General features: G+C 50.2%; 1 protein-coding gene across 12 annotated transcripts in view; it reads right to left on the bottom strand.

Moving 5' to 3' along the window:
- OSBPL9 (oxysterol binding protein like 9) overlaps positions 1 to 21,730 on the bottom strand; it is a 1,355,357-nt gene that overhangs the window by 317,736 nt on the left and 1,015,891 nt on the right. For all 12 annotated transcript variants that reach the window (XM_085602637.1, XM_085602632.1, XM_085602635.1 and 9 more), the window contains one exon: positions 14,421 to 14,539. In XM_085602637.1, coding sequence (XP_085458763.1) covers positions 14,421 to 14,539 — 119 coding nt within the window. The remainder of the gene's footprint in view (positions 1 to 14,420; positions 14,540 to 21,730) is intronic.

Consider the following 21,730-nt stretch of genomic DNA (forward strand, 5'->3'; position numbering starts at 1 on the left):
CTCCGCTGAACATTTTGAAGCACCCACATGTCTGCTGTCATAGCTTTCCATTAGGGCAGGTGGTGTCTGATCATTCTGGCACCCGGTTTCCCATGATGTTGCAAGGGCATATGAAAGTGGTTTTGATTTGCGGCTCCAATGGCCTAGTGGGTCTGGGCAGATCTCTGTCCAGGACTCCCATGAGGTCTGTTGGAGCTGCATCCACGGCCACTAAAGGACTACATAGGCTGTTGGCCATGGTGGCTAGGGGGTGAAGGGACGAGGCTGATAGCCCCTACCATAGCCCCAAGAAGAGCAGAAGGTGGATGTTGTGATGCCTGAATAGTCCCAATGATCTAGTGGTGGCTCTACGAACTTCAAAGCGCACAGGCGCTGAACACGCCTTGTTGCCAAACAGGTGAATTCAATCGAAGGGCGTGTTCATGAGGAAACTCTGGAATCCACTGAAAAGTCAGCAGATCTCAGCCAGGCGTGATGTCTAAGCACCACCAAAGAAGCAACGGCATATCCAGCCTGCAGCTTATGATGAACTTTGCTCTGTCCCCGCCACCAGCAATAGCTTGTGTCCGGACTGCTCGAGCCTCCTCCTCCACCATGGGCAGCATTTGACTAACTGAGTCCCGTACAGTTTGTGAATACAAGCCCAATAAGCATGAAGCATTGACAGACCACAGTGCAAGGCTAGTGGAAGAAAAAATCTCTTCCCAACGGTGTCCAGCTTCTTGGATACCCTATCCGGTGGTCTAGTAGAGAAAGCAGCAAGGTTAAATTTAGAGGTTGAGGCTTGTACCATCAAGCTCTCAGGGGTGGAGTGCTGGGTGAGGAAGACTGGGACAGTAGAGGCGGACAACGTCCTGTGCACAGATGTGCCTGTGCAGGGCTTGGTTCAGGCCCCAAAGGAGGACATCAGTGAGGGTTTCATGAAAGGGGAGAAGGGGTTCTGTGTGGGATACCATGGGCTGAACCACCTCCATCAAGATGCTGGCCTAAACTTCACCTGTTGGCACAGTAATACCCAAAACCTCAGCTGCCCTCTGTACTACTATGGCAAATTAAGACCCTACTCCATTGCCACAGTAGTAGGAGAGAGGAGACCCGTGTCGGGTGAGGTGTCCCTGCCACTGGCAACAAACAATTCTTTGTACCAGTTACCCTCGACCAAGGGTTCCTCAAGAGGGTTGGGATAACAATAGGGATCCTCAGATCCCCCCCAATCGAACAACTTACTTACCTTCGGTAACTATATATATATGTAAGAAACATTAGTAGTGATAGATTCCTTTCCCTTAGAATTACCCCCAGGCGTCAGACTGGAACCGGAAAGTTTTAGTCAGCAGTACCCCTACAGGTGGCGTCATGCGGCTCCGCGTCCATCGTTGGCGTTGTGGTCGCTGAGATGACGTCACAGGCGCTACTTAGACGCCACCCACGCACACTGACGTCAGTTCTGTACACGACTTTCTGCGCCAGGAAGGCAGAGCCATGCAAGATACTGGACACTTGTCCATTGAAACTAGGGTCCTGAAAGGAATGACCTTAACCCTAGAAATCAGTTTGCAGAACGGGGAGGATGGGTGTGGTGGTAAGGAATCTATCACTACTAATGTTTCCTACAGATATATCGTTACCAAAGGTAAGGAACTTGTTCATCTGAAAGAAACACATAGTGATAAGATTCCTTACCTTAGAATAGATACCCCAGCAATACCAACCCCGGTGGTGGGTCTGCGAACCAAGATCACACCAGGATCTCCCGGAGAACAGAACGGCCAAAGAAGCGGTCTCTCCGGACTTGGCTGTCCAGGAAATAATGCTTAGTAAACGTGTGCAGCGAGGCCCATGTGGCTGCCTGACAGATGTCTTGCAGGGGGACACTACATCCCAATGCAGTAGTGGCTGCAGTAGCTCTAGTGGAATGAGCATGTAGTCCCACCGCAGGTTCTTTTTTAGCCAAAGGTTAACAGGCTTTGATACACAACACGACCCAGCGTGAGATAGTCCTCTTGTGTACCGCCCAACCTTTCTTGGTGCCAATGTAGCCAACAAAGAGTTGGTCTTCCACCCGGGACTGTTGTGTGTGGTTGAGATAAAAGGAGTGAGCACGTTTTGGGTCCAGACGGTGGAGCCTCTCTTCCTCTCTGGAAGGATGCGGAGGCGGAAAGAAGAAGGGTAAGGTAAATAGTTTGCCCAATGTGAAAGGCAGTAACAACTTTTGGCAAAAAGGATGGATGGGCCCTGAGCACAACCTTGTCCGGATGGACCGACAGAAAAGTAGGCTTACAAGAAGGAGCCTGGAGCTCACTCACCTGCCTAGCGGAGGTGATGGCCACCAGGAAAGCAGTCTTCAAGGTCAAGAGACGAAGAGGACAGTAGTGAAGGGGCTCAAAGGGAGCACACATCAAGTACGTAAAAACCAGATTCAACGTCCCACTGCAGCATCACGAAAGGAATAGGAGGAAAAAGGTTTGTAATGCCTTTAAGAAATCTATTTACAACAGGAGACTTGAAAAGAGAGGGGTGATCTGGGAGTCTGAGAAAGGCCGAAATAGCAGAAAGGTAGCCCTTGATAGATGGTGAGAAGTCCTGAGGAAAGCCGGATTATTATTTAGTGCTGGCTGAAAAATGTCGACATTTAGTGGGGGGGGGGGGGGGTTGGAATCTCATTATAAGCTCTCCAACCTGCCACCCACGTTTTTGTTTTATACATTTTGGACTGGGCACCTAATATTAAAATTGGAATAAGGATTTCCCGGTACCATTTTTATATCACTCTCTATCACTTGTTCTGCACCATTAGCTCACCCTTGGTTCCACTTCACATTGTATGTTGTATTGTCTTCCCTTCCCTATTGCTCCACCTCCAACGTTTGGCTGGCGTGGAGGTGTGTTAGCAGCCCTACGATGAAGCATGACACAGCTTGCTGTGTGTGAGGGCAGTTTTATAAAATTGGTGCATTCCCACACACTTATTCATCTCCACATAGTCTTCTTCTAGCCCTCTTCTTTTTGTGATCTTTGATATTTAGCCCTTGATAGTGCCCAGAGCAGAGCCCTGCCGGGCAAAAGAAAAAAGGAACAAAAGGACTAGTGAAAGAGGGGCAGAAAGGGGATCCACAGCCTTTGCTTTGCACCATGCCACAAATGTGTTCCACCTGTAGGCATATACCGATTTAGTGGAGGGATGCCTGGCTGCCAGAATGACATCAGAAACTTCAGGAGGCAAGTCGAAAGGAATCAACTGCCGCCACTCAATCTCCACGCAAAGAGGTGGAGGCTGGACAGGTTCGGGTGGAGGACCGTCCCCTACTGCTGCGACAGAAGATCCTCCCAAAGAGGCAGTCTGATCGGAGGATCGATGCTCATACTGAGTAGCTCGGTATAACATACTCTTCGAGCCCAGTCCGGGGCCACAAGGATGACTTGTGCCCGGTCGCGCCTGATCTTCTTCAGCACTCTAGGCAGAAGTGGTATAGGCGGAAATGCGTACAACAGACCGCAACTCCACTTGCGACGAAAAGTGTCGCTGAGCGAGTGCTGCCTTGGAAATTCCAACGCGCAGAACTGAGGACATTGTACGTTCTCTTCGGTGGCGAATAGATCTAACCAAGGCTCTCCCCACTGCTGAAAGAGACCTTGGACCACCTCCGAGTGAAGATGCCATTCGTGATCCTTCATGCACCTGTGGCTGAGTTTGTCCACCCCAGCGTTTAGAGAACCTGTCAGGTGTTGAACCACCAGGAAAATGCCCTGATGTTCCAGCCATGTCCTGAGGCACAGAGCCTCCTGACAGAGGGTCCACGACCCCACCCCGCCTTGTTTGTTGCAGTACCACATGGCGGTGGTGTTGTCTGTGAGCACCTGCACTACTCTCCCCTTCAGAATGCCATCAGTGCAAGTTGGATCGCCCAAAGCTCCAGAAGGTTGATATGGAGCATGGACTCCGCCGGACACCATAGGCCTCTAAACTCCGCCTCTCCCATGTGACCGCCCCATCCCAGGAGGGACGGATACGTCACCACTGTAATCTCCGGTTGGGGAAGGGAGAGGGATCTGTCGTCGACCCAATGCCGGTTCGTGAGCCACCACTGCAACTGTCGTGCAGTGCCCTCCGAGATCTGAACGTGATCGGACAGGTTCCCCTGATGCTTCTCCCACTGGAACTTCAGGTTCCACTGCAGGGCCGGCATATGCCATCTGGCATGATCGATCAGCAGGATGCAGGAGGCCATCAGGCCCAGCAGCCTCAGGGTCACCCTGACCAAAACCCGGGAGAAGGGCTGAAAGATCGGAATCAGAGCCCAAATATCCCTGAGTCGCTGTCCGGGAGGATAGACCAGAAACTGCGCTGTGTCCAGAACCGCTCCGATGACGAGGAGCTTCTGAGAGGGAATCAGGTGCGACTTCGGTACGTTGATGGGGAACCCTAGCAAATGCAGGAGGTCGGCCGTAGTCTGGAGGTGGGAAAGGACTGTCTGGGGCAAGCCTGCCTTCAACAACCAGTCGTCGAGATAGAGAAAGACTGAAACCCCTGATCTGCGCAGATGAGCTGCGACCACCGCCATCACTTTCGTGAACACCCGAGGGGCGCTGGTACGGCCAAACGGGAGCATGGTGAACTGAAAGTGCTCGTGGCCCACTGTGAACCGCAGGTAACGCCGGTGGGCCCGCAGGACTGGGATGTGGAAGCAAGCTTCCTGCAAGTCCAGTGTTACCATCCAGTCTTGTGGATCGAGAGCAGACAAGACCTGAGCCAAAGTGAGCCTCTTAAACTTCTCTTTGCGGAGGAAGCGATTGACGTTACGGAGGTCCAAGATAGGACGCAAGCCCTTGTCTTTCTTTGGCACCAGAAAGTAGTGGGAATAACAACCACAACCAACTTCTGGCATCGGAACACGCTCGATGGGCCGCAACTTCCTGCTGAAGAAGCACCAAGTGATCCCCCGACATGCGGTGGTACAGAGGTGGCATGGCTGGAGGAGTAGTCTCGAAGGGGAGGGAGTAGCCCCTTCGGACTATCTCTATCTCTAAAACCCACCTGTCTGATGTGATGGTGCACCAGTGGGGGAGGTGATGGCGAATCCTGCCGCCCACTGGCGTTTGATAGGCCTGAAAGTTCGGGATAGAAAGGTTTGGATGCAGAGGTGGCCGGGGTGGAGGTGGACAGACCTGCCCTCTGGCCCATTGTTCCGCAAAGGCGGAACCCACGTCGCGCTGGGATTGCTGCTGCGCAGGCTTGTGGCTCTGTTGCGAATGCTGCGGAGTGCCCCTTACGGTGCCACGAAAGGAGCGAAAAGCAGAAGGCGGAGGAGGGCGGACTGCAGGGAGTCCCAAAGACTTGGCCGTAGCCGGTGAGTCCTTAAACCGCTCCAACGCGCTGTCTGCTTTGTCGCTGAAGAAGCGACGGCCATCAAAAGGCATGTCCATAAGTGTGCTTTGGTCATCCCCTGACAATCCAGTTGTCCTCAATCAGGCGTGGCATCAGATCGCCACCATCGTTGCAACTGATCTGCCCAGTGAGTCGGCGGTGTCTAGGCCAATGGCCTAGTGGGTCTGGGCAGATCTCTGTCCAGGACTCCCATGAGGTCTGTTGGAGCTGCATCCACGGCCACTAAAGGACTACATAGGCTGTTGGCCATGGTGGCTAGGGGGTGAAGGGACGAGGCTGATAGCCCCTACCATAGCCCCAAGAAGAGCAGAAGGTGGATGTTGTGATGCCTGAATAGTCCCAATGATCTAGTGGTGGCTCTACGAACTTCAAAGCGCACAGGCGCTGAACACGCCTTGTTGCCAAACAGGTGAATTCAATCGAAGGGCGTGTTCATGAGGAAACTCTGGAATCCACTGAAAAGTCAGCAGATCTCAGCCAGGCGTGATGTCTAAGCACCACCAAAGAAGCAACGGCATATCCAGCCTGCAGCTTATGATGAACTTTGCTCTGTCCCCGCCACCAGCAATAGCTTGTGTCCGGACTGCTCGAGCCTCCTCCTCCACCATGGGCAGCATTTGACTAACTGAGTCCCGTACAGTTTGTGAATACAAGCCCAATAAGCATGAAGCATTGACAGACCCCAGTGCAAGGCTAGTGGAAGAAAAAATCTCTTCCCAACGGTGTCCAGCTTCTTGGATACCCTATCCGGTGGTCTAGTAGAGAAAGCAGCAAGGTTAAATTTAGAGGTTGAGGCTTGTACCATCAAGCTCTCAGGGGTGGAGTGCTGGGTGAGGAAGACTGGGACAGTAGAGGCGGACAACGTCCTGTGCACAGATGTGCCTGTGCAGGGCTTGGTTCAGGCCCCAAAGGAGGACATCAGTGAGGGTTTCATGAAAGGGGAGAAGGGGTTCTGTGTGGGATACCATGGGCTGAACCACCTCCATCAAGATGCTGGCCTAAACTTCACCTGTTGGCACAGTAATACCCAAAACCTCAGCTGCCCTCTGTACTACTATGGCAAATTAAGACCCTACTCCATTGCCACAGTAGTAGGAGAGAGGAGACCCGTGTCGGGTGAGGTGTCCCTGCCACTGGCAACAAACAATTCTTTGTACCAGTTACCCTCGACCAAGGGTTCCTCAAGAGGGTTGGGATAACAATAGGGATCCTCAGATCCCCCCCAATCGAACAACTTACTTACCTTCGGTAACTATATATATATGTAAGAAACATTAGTAGTGATAGATTCCTTTCCCTTAGAATTACCCCCAGGCGTCAGACTGGAACCGGAAAGTTTTAGTCAGCAGTACCCCTACAGGTGGCGTCATGCGGCTCCGCGTCCATCGTTGGCGTTGTGGTCGCTGAGATGACGTCACAGGCGCTACTTAGACGCCACCCACGCACACTGACGTCAGTTCTGTACACGACTTTCTGCGCCAGGAAGGCAGAGCCATGCAAGATACTGGACACTTGTCCATTGAAACTAGGGTCCTGAAAGGAATGACCTTAACCCTAGAAATCAGTTTGCAGAACGGGGAGGATGGGTGTGGTGGTAAGGAATCTATCACTACTAATGTTTCCTACAGATATATCGTTACCAAAGGTAAGGAACTTGTTCATCTGAAAGAAACACATAGTGATAAGATTCCTTACCTTAGAATAGATACCCCAGCAATACCAACCCCGGTGGTGGGTCTGCGAACCAAGATCACACCAGGATCTCCCGGAGAACAGAACGGCCAAAGAAGCGGTCTCTCCGGACTTGGCTGTCCAGGAAATAATGCTTAGTAAACGTGTGCAGCGAGGCCCATGTGGCTGCCTGACAGATGTCTTGCAGGGGGACACTACATCCCAATGCAGTAGTGGCTGCAGTAGCTCTAGTGGAATGAGCATGTAGTCCCACCGCAGGTTCTTTTTTAGCCAAAGGTTAACAGGCTTTGATACACAACACGACCCAGCGTGAGATAGTCCTCTTGTGTACCGCCCAACCTTTCTTGGTGCCAATGTAGCCAACAAAGAGTTGGTCTTCCACCCGGGACTGTTGTGTGTGGTTGAGATAAAAGGAGTGAGCACGTTTTGGGTCCAGACGGTGGAGCCTCTCTTCCTCTCTGGAAGGATGCGGAGGCGGAAAGAAGAAGGGTAAGGTAAATAGTTTGCCCAATGTGAAAGGCAGTAACAACTTTTGGCAAAAAGGATGGATGGGCCCTGAGCACAACCTTGTCCGGATGGACCGACAGAAAAGTAGGCTTACAAGAAGGAGCCTGGAGCTCACTCACCTGCCTAGCGGAGGTGATGGCCACCAGGAAAGCAGTCTTCAAGGTCAAGAGACGAAGAGGACAGTAGTGAAGGGGCTCAAAGGGAGCACACATCAAGTACGTAAAAACCAGATTCAACGTCCCACTGCAGCATCACGAAAGGAATAGGAGGAAAAAGGTTTGTAATGCCTTTAAGAAATCTATTTACAACAGGAGACTTGAAAAGAGAGGGGTGATCTGGGAGTCTGAGAAAGGCCGAAATAGCAGAAAGGTAGCCCTTGATAGATGGTGAGAAGTCCTGAGGAAAGCCGGATTATTATTTAGTGCTGGCTGAAAAATGTCGACATTTAGTGGGGGGGGGGGGGGTTGGAATCTCATTATAAGCTCTCCAACCTGCCACCCACGTTTTTGTTTTATACATTTTGGACTGGGCACCTAATATTAAAATTGGAATAAGGATTTCCCGGTACCATTTTTATATCACTCTCTATCACTTGTTCTGCACCATTAGCTCACCCTTGGTTCCACTTCACATTGTATGTTGTATTGTCTTCCCTTCCCTATTGCTCCACCTCCAACGTTTGGCTGGCGTGGAGGTGTGTTAGCAGCCCTACGATGAAGCATGACACAGCTTGCTGTGTGTGAGGGCAGTTTTATAAAATTGGTGCATTCCCACACACTTATTCATCTCCACATAGTCTTCTTCTAGCCCTCTTCTTTTTGTGATCTTTGATATTTAGCCCTTGATAGTGCCCAGAGCAGAGCCCTGCCGGGCAAAAGAAAAAAGGAACAAAAGGACTAGTGAAAGAGGGGCAGAAAGGGGATCCACAGCCTTTGCTTTGCACCATGCCACAAATGTGTTCCACCTGTAGGCATATACCGATTTAGTGGAGGGATGCCTGGCTGCCAGAATGACATCAGAAACTTCAGGAGGCAAGTCGAAAGGAATCAACTGCCGCCACTCAATCTCCACGCAAAGAGGTGGAGGCTGGACAGGTTCGGGTGGAGGACCGTCCCCTACTGCTGCGACAGAAGATCCTCCCAAAGAGGCAGTCTGATCGGAGGATCGATGCTCATACTGAGTAGCTCGGTATAACATACTCTTCGAGCCCAGTCCGGGGCCACAAGGATGACTTGTGCCCGGTCGCGCCTGATCTTCTTCAGCACTCTAGGCAGAAGTGGTATAGGCGGAAATGCGTACAACAGACCGCAACTCCACTTGCGACGAAAAGTGTCGCTGAGCGAGTGCTGCCTTGGAAATTCCAACGCGCAGAACTGAGGACATTGTACGTTCTCTTCGGTGGCGAATAGATCTAACCAAGGCTCTCCCCACTGCTGAAAGAGACCTTGGACCACCTCCGAGTGAAGATGCCATTCGTGATCCTTCATGCACCTGTGGCTGAGTTTGTCCACCCCAGCGTTTAGAGAACCTGTCAGGTGTTGAACCACCAGGAAAATGCCCTGATGTTCCAGCCATGTCCTGAGGCACAGAGCCTCCTGACAGAGGGTCCACGACCCCACCCCGCCTTGTTTGTTGCAGTACCACATGGCGGTGGTGTTGTCTGTGAGCACCTGCACTACTCTCCCCTTCAGAATGCCATCAGTGCAAGTTGGATCGCCCAAAGCTCCAGAAGGTTGATATGGAGCATGGACTCCGCCGGACACCATAGGCCTCTAAACTCCGCCTCTCCCATGTGACCGCCCCATCCCAGGAGGGACGGATACGTCACCACTGTAATCTCCGGTTGGGGAAGGGAGAGGGATCTGTCGTCGACCCAATGCCGGTTCGTGAGCCACCACTGCAACTGTCGTGCAGTGCCCTCCGAGATCTGAACGTGATCGGACAGGTTCCCCTGATGCTTCTCCCACTGGAACTTCAGGTTCCACTGCAGGGCCGGCATATGCCATCTGGCATGATCGATCAGCAGGATGCAGGAGGCCATCAGGCCCAGCAGCCTCAGGGTCACCCTGACCAAAACCCGGGAGAAGGGCTGAAAGATCGGAATCAGAGCCCAAATATCCCTGAGTCGCTGTCCGGGAGGATAGACCAGAAACTGCGCTGTGTCCAGAACCGCTCCGATGACGAGGAGCTTCTGAGAGGGAATCAGGTGCGACTTCGGTACGTTGATGGGGAACCCTAGCAAATGCAGGAGGTCGGCCGTAGTCTGGAGGTGGGAAAGGACTGTCTGGGGCAAGCCTGCCTTCAACAACCAGTCGTCGAGATAGAGAAAGACTGAAACCCCTGATCTGCGCAGATGAGCTGCGACCACCGCCATCACTTTCGTGAACACCCGAGGGGCGCTGGTACGGCCAAACGGGAGCATGGTGAACTGAAAGTGCTCGTGGCCCACTGTGAACCGCAGGTAACGCCGGTGGGCCCGCAGGACTGGGATGTGGAAGCAAGCTTCCTGCAAGTCCAGTGTTACCATCCAGTCTTGTGGATCGAGAGCAGACAAGACCTGAGCCAAAGTGAGCCTCTTAAACTTCTCTTTGCGGAGGAAGCGATTGACGTTACGGAGGTCCAAGATAGGACGCAAGCCCTTGTCTTTCTTTGGCACCAGAAAGTAGTGGGAATAACAACCACAACCAACTTCTGGCATCGGAACACGCTCGATGGGCCGCAACTTCCTGCTGAAGAAGCACCAAGTGATCCCCCGACATGCGGTGGTACAGAGGTGGCATGGCTGGAGGAGTAGTCTCGAAGGGGAGGGAGTAGCCCCTTCGGACTATCTCTATCTCTAAAACCCACCTGTCTGATGTGATGGTGCACCAGTGGGGGAGGTGATGGCGAATCCTGCCGCCCACTGGCGTTTGATAGGCCTGAAAGTTCGGGATAGAAAGGTTTGGATGCAGAGGTGGCCGGGGTGGAGGTGGACAGACCTGCCCTCTGGCCCATTGTTCCGCAAAGGCGGAACCCACGTCGCGCTGGGATTGCTGCTGCGCAGGCTTGTGGCTCTGTTGCGAATGCTGCGGAGTGCCCCTTACGGTGCCACGAAAGGAGCGAAAAGCAGAAGGCGGAGGAGGGCGGACTGCAGGGAGTCCCAAAGACTTGGCCGTAGCCGGTGAGTCCTTAAACCGCTCCAACGCGCTGTCTGCTTTGTCGCTGAAGAAGCGACGGCCATCAAAAGGCATGTCCATAAGTGTGCTTTGGTCATCCCCTGACAATCCAGTTGTCCTCAATCAGGCGTGGCATCAGATCGCCACCATCGTTGCAACTGATCTGCCCAGTGAGTCGGCGGTGTCTAGGCCACAACGAATCATGTACTTAGCTGCGTCTCTCCCCTCTGCAACATCCTGGGAGAGAGCTGTCTGGGCCTCCTCCAGACACCGAGGCAGCACTTGCGCCACCGTATCCCACAAAGAGTACGAATAATGGCTCAAGAGGCATGCGTTGTTCACAGACCGCAGCGCAGAACTTGCGGAAGAAAAATCTTCTTTCCGAACTGATCCAGTTTCTTGGATTCCCTATCCGGTGGTGCGGAAGAGAAGGCGGTTGGGGAAGCAGAGACTTGGACAGCCAAGCTCTCGGGGTGGGGTGTTGGGAGAGGAAAATGGGGTCACCCAGAGCCGGGCGATGGCGTCGGGCCACGTTCCTATCCACAGGAGCCCCAGTGGTGAGCCTGGAACAGGTGCCCAAAAGAACGTCAGAAAGTGCTTCATTGAAGGGAAGCAGCGGCTCCGCAGAAGTAGCTGCCGGCTGAAGCACTTCTGTCAGGAGGTTAGACCTGACGGCCACAGTAGGGAGCACGAGGTGTAGAGCCTCGGCCGCCCTACGCAACACCACAGCATAACTAGCACCCTCCTCCGTAACCACGGTAGGGGGAGACAGCATGCCATGGTCTGGTGAGGTATCCAGACCACTGGCTTCCCCCAACTCCTATTACCAGCCCTGTTCATATTCCACAGCTGCGAGAGGGTCCTCAGACCCCTCCCAGTCCTCCTCTTCCTCCTCAGGCTGTTCAACAGGCCTAAAATAAGGAGCAGGGACATGGTGATAGAAATCCCCGAGCAACGTCGAGAATGGCATCGATCTACGCCACGTCCCATTCGGGGCTGAAACCGGGGTGGACGTCGTCCCGAGGAGCGGGCGACGTCGGAAGCGGTGCAGGTGGGGTCGACGTCGGTGGAGGTATTATAAGGTCAACCGGAGTCGACCGGGATCCAGGCCTGGATCCAGGGGGGTCCTGCGGCGCTGAGGCTGGAGCCGACAGCGACGTCGGGGCCGGAGCCACCGGCGATGAAAGGTGAGGACCCCCAGTCGGGACCGCAGGGCTCGAAGGCGCACCAGCGGGACCCAACGGCCCAAAGAGGTGAGCCATGGCCGACAGGAATTCCTGTATTTGGGCCAGAGTCGACTGACGGACCCGGGAAGGGCGGGTAGGCCGGTGAAGACTGCACAGGCTCCACCGGAGCCGTAGGGAAGGCACCACCCGCACCCTCAGCCGTGTTGCGCAACCGGCGAGGGGAAGTCGGAGAACGATGACGTTTCTTCGACTTCTTGTGCTTCGCCTTACCTGACCCCAAGTGCAAAGACTTGGATCCCGAAGACCGATGATGATGACTCCGCGCACGGTCCCTTGACCTCCCTCGGAACGGGGACCTCGAATGGCGCGGAGCAAACTGCGGGGCCTCCAGCAGCTTTCCGAGATTGCTCCCGTAAAGACTTTGTTGCCATGACCCGGCAGTCGGGGCACAACTTGGTGTCGTGGTCGCACCCCAGGCAGAAAAGACACACTCGGTGCGGGTCCGTCACCGACATCATACGGTGATAGCCTTCGCAGGACTTAAACCGGGCATCCTAACTGCACCAGGAGTCGAAGACTCAATGCGAAATAGAGACAAAAAGGCCTAAAAAAGGCAGCCAAAAATTGACTGGGGGTTCTTGCTCTTCCCAGATCCACGCTTGCTGGCGCGGAAAAAGAAAGAACTGACGTCAGCGCGCGTGGGCGGCGTCTAAGTAGCGCCAGCGACGTCATCTCGGCGACCACGATGCCAACGACAGACGCGGAGCCGCACGACGCCACCTACCGACGCGCATGGGTACTGCTGACGAAAACTTTCCGGATCCAGTTTGACGCCTGGGGGTAATTCTGAGGTAAGGAATCTATCACTATGTGTTTCTTTCAGATGCTTTCATCACAGGGTCAGTAAAAAGTGGCACTGTCTACTACTTGACAGGTCTGGATAAGGTTGACGTTGGACAATGCCAATTTGGCTTTGTGTTGGAGTTAGGAATAACGACTTCTTGGTCAGCACCACCGAATGGTGGCGGGGTACAGAGAAATGAACACCGGCGAAGGTCGTGGATTCGCGACTCGGGTCTGTCTGGAACAAGGAACAGATCTGTGCACGCTCGCACACACACGTAATCTAAAATAGAAAAAGTAATTTGAATTGTGTATGGGGTAGAAAAAGTTTTTTAATGCTCAGAGATGGGTGCTGTATAAGGGTGGTAAGGGGTTTTTGAGGGTTAGAGAGGTGTAAATTAAATTTAAATTATATAAATTAAAAGAAATGTATTTATATTACAAATGTAATATACTTACTTTATAGTGTTATCAGAATAATTAAAAGTAATAGAACAAATATATTTAATAAGCTAAAATGTAAGTGTAAACATTAAAAATAAATTTGATATATGAACATAAGTCTCTTAGCATACACAATGTGATAGAAACAATTTTCTTATATTCTTCAATCTTTTCTTTTTATTCGACGACTTCTGCCAGCCAACAACACATGTTTCATCAGTGGGTTTGTCAACCCATGACTTCTTCAGGGCTTTATTCCGTGAGTATTTTCTCACGCAGAAGGTTGAAAAAGTATCTATTCTGGTACAGATCATCTAAACATCGAGTCTACCGGGTACGGACTTTGGAAGGTGTGTTAGTGCTGTTAGCCTGTGTACGGGTCGTCTAATCTCCAGCTGCAGTCTCGGCATGTGCGTTTCCTCGAATCGCGTCGATAAAAAGAAAAGATTGCAGAATATAAGAAAATTGGGTTTATATGACATTGCGTGTGCTAGGAGACTTACATTCATGTTTTGTACCCTTATTGGGATGCAGGGTTGACATCCTCTCTCCATTAGCATAGCATTAACATAACACGCTAGAATAGCTGTATAAACTGTAGTGTAATGCCCCGGTTTCACCTTATTCTCCCCTATATAGTCATTTTACATGTAATGATCTTAGTTAGCCCAAAAGGATAATTCAAACAGATCATACTAAATCCTACGAAATATGATCAAACTACTACTACTGTTCATTTTCTCGAGCCTAAGACTGCCTCTACTCTCCCTACTCAAACTGGATCCATCACACTCCTAAGAGACAAATGCCAGCTCACACCAAGCCATGTGACCTGTGTACACCAGCTCTTCCTGCTCCCTCTCCTATGTTTGTTTTGAAGTAGATTTGAGCAAGACAGAGTAAGCTAGAAAGATAGATTTATAGATACATGAATAGAAAGTTTGTAGTAGAGAAGCATAATAGAGCAGAATGGACATACTTCACGGCAAGAAATAGTCATAATTGACCCAAATGGAAAATGCATGTCTCATAGCTCTCTTTTCTGGAATAAGGCTAAAATTGATGATATTTAAGAAAGTTATGAGGTGATCAAAGTGAAAAATGAAAGCATAGTCTCGGTCAATCAGATAGAAAAAGTTTGACGTGCCTACTGCAGGGGTTTACATTTTCAAGGACATACATCGTGAAAATAACTGAGTAACTTACTTTTGTGAGGTCCATTCCAAGTCTTACTTGAGAGAGAAGATGCATAATGACACTTTTGTGTTCTTCTACTGATTCACCTTCACCATCGTCATCCTTGTCATCATGTGGGTCAAAAAGATCTGCCGAAAATGAATCCTGTTAATACATAAACACTTTCACAAATGCAAACCTTCCGCACTTAAAACAAAATACATTTTGAAAAGTCCTTAGTTAGTAAGAATGCATTATTTTTTTAAATATTCTATTCCCTTAAGTATTAGAAACATGTAACTTTTGTTCATGCTTTCAAACCTCACTACAGTAACCTCAAAACATCTTTCATGTTTTTTTAATCACTTTGTAGGGCTTCTCTAATTATACTTATAGTGGAAAACAAAACAGGAATATAAGGCCTTCAGGCTCACAATTTGCAAAATTACTTGCACAACAAGACTTCGCTCTTCTAACGGATCTGACCAATCTATTTTAAATATTGCATTAATTCTTCAATCAATGCATTAGAGCTGATTCACTTATGAGCCATTTCCTAAAACAAATAACTACTTCAAATTAATCAAATAAAGAGGCACTGCCTGCAAGGGAAACAAAGTGGGCACATTCCTTGAAGATACCTAGAAGCCCCAAACCTACATGTTGCAAAGAGACTCTGTTTCCCAGCAATAGTGGTTACCAGGACATGCGATTGGCTCCATTTGTACACGGGAGACTAGAACAGCTCGAAATTGGAGAAAGGGTATGTGTGGGTATTGAGGTACTTGAAAATAACTGAGTTGACTGCCCTTGCCCTATAAGTATATCCATTGGAGAAGAAACATGGCTGCTGCTGGCTTCGTCCTTTGGGACTCCACCCCAAAGGCAACAGAATGTTGCTGCTGAGCTTAGTCCAAGTATTGGATAATAACACAGGCCAGTTGATAAGCAGAGAGCAAGGGTAACTGTAGCTTAGATGATTCCTGATCTCCCAAGTGAAGAGATTAAAGACTACAATAGTTATCCTGAGGAGAGGGAGCTGCACTCAACAAGTGGGGAAAATAAAACAGACAGCTTGGTATGATCCTGCATAGAGGTATGATTAATAACTTATATTACCAGCATTGGCAAAGCCAATATGCCTCACCTTTGAGACCTATTGGCTTCGCGAATGGTTTTTAGCCATTCTGTATAGCATTCCCGATGTTATACAGAATAGCTAAATAAAACTAAAAAACAAAGATGCTTTGATGGGGAGGTTGTGTCATTTTGTAGGCGTGAACACCATTTCTTTTAGTAACCTACCAATATGGATCAAAACATTTGAAAAAATACATACGTAGTACAAATGTGCCGGTGGGGGAAAGCAATAATGAGGGCGGGGGTGTGGAGGAGAAGCAACCGGCGAGAGAGCAACTTAGAAAGGGCTGGGGAGAAGCACATAGGCGAGAAAGCAACAAAGGGAAGTAAACAAGGAGAAGCTTAGTGGGAGGGGGCAGGATGTAGCACATGGGTGACAGAGCAACAAGTAGTGAAGAGGGGAACAAGAACACGAGGGAGACAGCTGGAAATCACATGAACTCTCGTGGAGTGCTTAGCCCAAAATACAAAATGTAGTGCTTGCAAAGCAAGCATGGGATGCATAGAAGGAAGCCAATCAAATGAGATTATAAAAAGGTTATGCTCCATGGGAGGGACAAACACAAGACTGACAAGCTGAGACACAAATAAAAATGACTGAGAAGCCAACCAATGATAAGCAATGAGCGGGCACCAAGCCCCTACATTTCTAGGTAAGCCCACAATATATCTTGGAAGAGAAAACACCTTTGCTGTCTTGTTGGCAAGATGATAACAAGCATTGGCATAGCCAATAGGTCTCGCTTTTGGGACCTTATAAGTATTTAGTTATGCAGCACAATATCCTTTGTGCAACAACATCAAGTGTTGCATGGCTGCACCGGATGTGCAACTCAGGAAAGGAAGAATGTAAGAGGTGGTCTTTTCTCTCTAGGCTGGTGGTAAATGATAGGTCTTACAAGGACTTTTATTGGGGTCTCGGAAAGTGTGTGGTGCGGGCCTGGGGTCCCAGCAGCGGAAGTGGGTGCTCAGTGAAGGATCCTTTGACGGTCTGTTGGGCTGTGTGGTACCACAGACTGATCTAATGATTTCTTAAAGTGGGTGGGCACTGACACAGACAAAACCAAACCACTACTAAGTAAGGAGGCCTGGCACTGACCCCCACAAGGTCAACGGGGCCTTGGCAAGTGTAGAGAGCTTCGGCGTCCTCCCCTGGGCCTCTGCGCCAGCAGGCCGCGCTTTTTGAGCTGCTTCCTGTGCCTGGGATTAGAGGCCACACTGAAGTCCCCCGGGCCGGCTTGGGTTTTTGCAGGTTCTCTTTTTCCCGTTCCGGATTTAATGATTGCATCGCAGCCTGCTGTCGGCTCGGCGGCAGCTCTGACGTCAGCCAGGGTGTCCGCGAGGAGGGCCTGGCCGGGGACAGCGCGGGTATCAGATCACTGCTCCCCGGCCCAGGACCCATTAGTGCAGCCGGATGGAAAGGAGATCATTAGAGGGTGGCTGGGGGCGGGGCGTCGAACCAGAGGGGGCGGGGTCTGAACGCGATAGATGGATACTGCACAGTTACCTAGAGAGCGGGGCGAATGAGACGAGAGGGTGTAATGCATTAGGAGAGAGAGCGAGACGCATCACCACGAAAGCAGTGTGGCGGCAAGGATGAGGCGAGAGGGAGAAGTGAGGGTCACGCATTCCACACGTCATCATGACACGTGTGACCTAGAGACAGGCAAGAAAGATGCAGTCAACCAAAATGAAACACCACCGTAAAAGAGGGCAGTGGTAGTACAGGCCTGCGGAGAGGGCCAGAGAAGGAAGCAAGGACATGAGGCAAGCACAATGAGACAGGCAGAGTGTAGGAGAGGCGCAGGCATGGATAATCGCAGGCATGGCCGGCCCAGAGAGACAGATTGGGTGAGGCACAAAATCAGTTCAATGAGTTGTGTTGGGTAAATAACATGAAGGTGAGAAATATGCCGAGGAGAAGGGTTGAGATGGCGGGGCATGGGAGTCGGGGTTGAACAAAAGACAGCAAGACAGGTAGGGAAAGACCTACAAGTGAAGGCCAGTGGGGCAGGCAGTGTGAAAATATAGCCACAGAAGCAGTGTCGATGAGACATGAATAGGAGGGTGGTCAGTGGAGAGAGGAAGAGTCGTGACAATAACAACGAGGAAGGCAGGAGAGTCAGGGGTCAGAAACACGAAGAGAATAAAGGTAGAAGCAATGCGATGTTCCAGATTAAACAAAAAGCAAAGTCCTCGAACACGTAGGCCCTTCTCCTGCCCCCAAAACAAATGCATTCTGCACACATTTTTGGAAGTGGAACTGAGTGTTAGTGTCACTTCGGATATTTTTTTTGCAAGAAATGAAGTAACATGGTACACTAAATCAGGTCTGCCCTAATTAAAAAAAATGTCGTGATTCAGTTAAATCTCCATTTTCCAGCTGAGGAAGGAGATGTTGTTATGCTGAATACATTCCTAAACAAGACAAACCCGGCGGAGTGGCTGAGGAAGGAGATGTTGTTATGCTGAATACATTCCTAAACAAGACAAACCCGGCGGAGCGTGGCACGCACGCTTGGCGGGGGAGCGCATTCCAGGCGGGGGAGCGGACCCTTTGAAGTGCGATGCCAAACGGATTGCATGGCGGCACGATGCGCGTGATTGTGCGCGTGCTTGCCATACAATCCGCTTTTCGGAGCACTTTTGGGAGCCCCTTACAATAGTCTCGCTTTGCGATCGCTTACGCGATAGCAAGGCGAGATCTAAAAATTATATTGATAACCCTATGCTTCACAGAATTCCAAATGATGAGACAAATTTCCTCTGCATGGTAATGGATGTGTAGTCCTGCTCTGAATGCCCAACTTTACTGTTGTCTGGCTCCCTAATGCTGATTTTTGTTATCAAAGGAATCATGTGTTTGAGCTTAGGCCTATCCATTGGATTGCAGTCTTGTTGGACTGGGAGGGGTGCCCAAAACGCTACCCTCAGAGGTGAGAGGTTACTGTCTTCACCAGGGGTTAAGTAGCAAGAGCAAGGAGGTGGCAGCCTACCATATAGTGATCAGTAGACATGAATATGTCCTTTTTAACCTGTGTCACTGGAGTGAGGTCTACAGGCTCACTCACTTTTTAAAGGTTCACTGCTGTGTGCTTAACGCACCCTCGGTCTACATCAGTTAGATGAGAAGTGGACTACAGTGCAGGAGTGGTGACTCTGCACTGGTTGTATGTTTTCCTGGGAAGGGTACAATAAAGGGATTGAGCAGTTGTATGTATATCCGCACTGTGAAGGCATGTACTGGGTGTGGGTGTACCAGTGAGGAGCGCAGTACATGAACGATATAGTTCTATGCAGTGCGTGCATGGTGAGTACATGTACTGGGTGGGTGTATGTGTACCTGTGAGGAGTACAGTACATGAAAGATGAAGTGCTATAGGGTGATTGAATGTACTGGGTGTATGTGTACCTTCAAGAAGGCACAGTACATGAAGGGAGTAGTGTGGTCAGAGGACGCATAGTGAATGTGTGCGCTGGCTCTAAGTGTGCCCGCAAATGGTATAATACAGAAAGGCTACAGTTCTGATCAGAGCGCGCAGAGTGAATGTGTGTGTTGAGTGTATGTGTGTCAGTGGTGGTATAATGCATGGAGGTAACAGTGCAAGACAGTGTATGCGCTGGGAACATACACTAAGTGCAAGGGTGCCTGTAATGGTACATTACATGGAGGAACCTGGTTACATCAAATTTAGTGTCTGGAAATGGACTATTAGAAGGGGAGGTTGAGACCCCAACATTTGTCACCTGTCAAGCAGCCAGACCAACTGTGTAAGAAGGGGCTGTTCCGCAAGTCTACTGCCTGTGATCAGAACTGAGGGCCAAAGCCTGCCAGTCCCATTGCTGGGTCAGGGGACATCACTCAGGGAAATCAAGACTACCTGCACCGAAGCATGGAGCACCAGTGATTGCCTGCTTGCCATGGTCAGTGTGATCAGTGAGGACAAGAAGAACGCTTGAGGGAGCAAGGTCCAGCGGAGAGCCCTGTCGAGTGAACTCCCGGTGCAATGTGGGAGGAGACGGCTGCTGCACCAATGGGATTGTTGCGCTCGCTTTGCAGAACTGAGCCGGCAACACCCACAATGCCAGGAGAGGGCCACTGTGAAGATAACCATGTAAAAAGATTGCCTTGCCACAAGGGCGGAAGCCTGTGGGGCACCTTTTCAGTGAGTCAGGAGGGGCCGCCACAGAAAAGACTGTCTTGAGATCAGGGCCAAAGCTTGTGCGACACCAAAGCGGCAATCCCGTATGCCACGAGGGGCTGTCGTGGTAGGGGCTTCTATGCGGTAAGGGCCAAAGCCTTGCATGGCAGTGGTACAGCAACCCTGCATGCCCGGAGTGGCTGCCATGCTGGTAGGGCAGGAGTGTGTGAACTGCGAGCAGTGGTAACCCGTAGGTCACCCAGACCAACAAGAAATGCAATTGATCCGACCCCATGGACCAAATGAGGACACTGTGGTAGCTTTGCCACCTCAGTGGGATCAAGCTGAGGAGCACTGAAATCACCACCACACCGCCTTCTTAGTGAGCATGGAAACTTACCCTGCAGGATTAGCCTGAAACACCTCAGATTGCTGCAGAAACAGAGCCTGAGCTTGCTGATGCTAAGCCCCTTTGGAGCTGATTCACCTGAGCAGGACCAGAGCAGATAAGAGAGCCTGCGAAAGGGCCACACTCCAAGACGCTGCATGCTTCCACTGTGCCGGAGCGGGTAGGAATTGTTATAGGCTTACCAAGCCTGGGGGACTCACAGCTGAAAGCACCGCAGCACTAAGACACTTTTGATTGTTTTCGAAGAGTCAGAGTAAACTCTTGAGATAAGGCTAGAGAGCATTCCCTGTATGCAGCCACCAGTGAATAGGCAATAACCTTGAGCACACTGCAAGGAACGAGTGGGACAGGGACTTGATAATGAAACACGAGAGCCCTGACCACAAGGGGGAAACGTGCTGTTGTCTATGAATGCTATAGCCATCCTTCAAATAAGCAGTTAGAAATAAAATACTACTTTTAGTTATAAGAGTAGTATTTGTGCTGGACTTCGATTTATTGCTGGTGCTGCTCTCTTTTTAGGTCTCGCCTGACCCAGCGCATGCGCTGGTCTGGCGAGACTTATTGAGAGGGCGCCAAAAAGTGCTACCAGGCCAGCATAGAGCTACAGTGCATATGCGCGGGCGGGCGCGCGCGCCGCGATTACTTTCACTTTCGCGGCCGCTTTGATGTTTGATCGCGATAACGATCACTTTCGCGGCCGCTTGGCATAGCCAATAGGTCTCCCTTTTGGGACCTTATAAGTATTTAGTTATGCAACTGTTGCATGGCTAAACACTTATAAGGTCCCAAAGGCGAGACCTATTGGCTATGCCAATGCTTGTTAAGTTATGCGCTGTATTCACGAATGCTCCACAAGACTGGAAAAAGAACAACCAGGTGAAACTACCACAGTCAGAGATAAGAAAGAAGAGCTTCAATCAGGCCATGGTAAAGGATAACAAAGAATTGGAAAACAATATGAAAACCAGTCAAAAGCTGTAAGAATGTGGATGACTGGCCTTTCAGAGGTTAGTGAATTATACAAGCCAAAATAGTTTATACAACAATGTTTTGAAGATGAGCTGGATCAAAGGAGAGAGGTTTGGATGGAAAGATGAGAAAGCGACCATCATGATCCAACAGAGAAACAGACTTCAAAAGACGAAATCTTGGCTACAACACAGAAGAAGCGAAAGCTACTAAATTCTATTGGTTCCACATTTAATTCAGGCAGCAAATACGAGGAGGAAGCATATGAAGCCCATCAGGAGGCATTACAAGATCTCAGAGCACAGGTGTCGAATACTGCACCCATCCAAATTCAAGGCTTTTCAAAAGAAGAAATAATGCCTCTTATGGGAAACAGCAGCATCCAACAACCTGCTTGAGACGTGATGGAATCACCACCAGAAGCAGAGCAGGAGGTCAAGCCAATGGTGAAGTACAATGAGAAGAATTAGAAATGAACTGAATGTCTGATGGAAGATGTGAAGAGGCTGAAGTTGACCAGCACTTGGTGAACAGTGTTGCCTTTTCATGTGAGCACACTTTTGTTTATTCGTAAGGATCCTCTGAAGTCTGGAACACATTGTACATGTTCAATGATTTTTAATTAACAATATATTAAAAAAAACAAGTGACACTTGAGTTCTAGCTTTTATCATATT

Source organism: Triturus cristatus, chromosome 4_2 (genome assembly GCF_964204655.1).
Source record: "Triturus cristatus chromosome 4_2, aTriCri1.1, whole genome shotgun sequence".
Classification (NCBI taxonomy): Eukaryota; Metazoa; Chordata; class Amphibia; order Caudata; family Salamandridae; genus Triturus; species Triturus cristatus.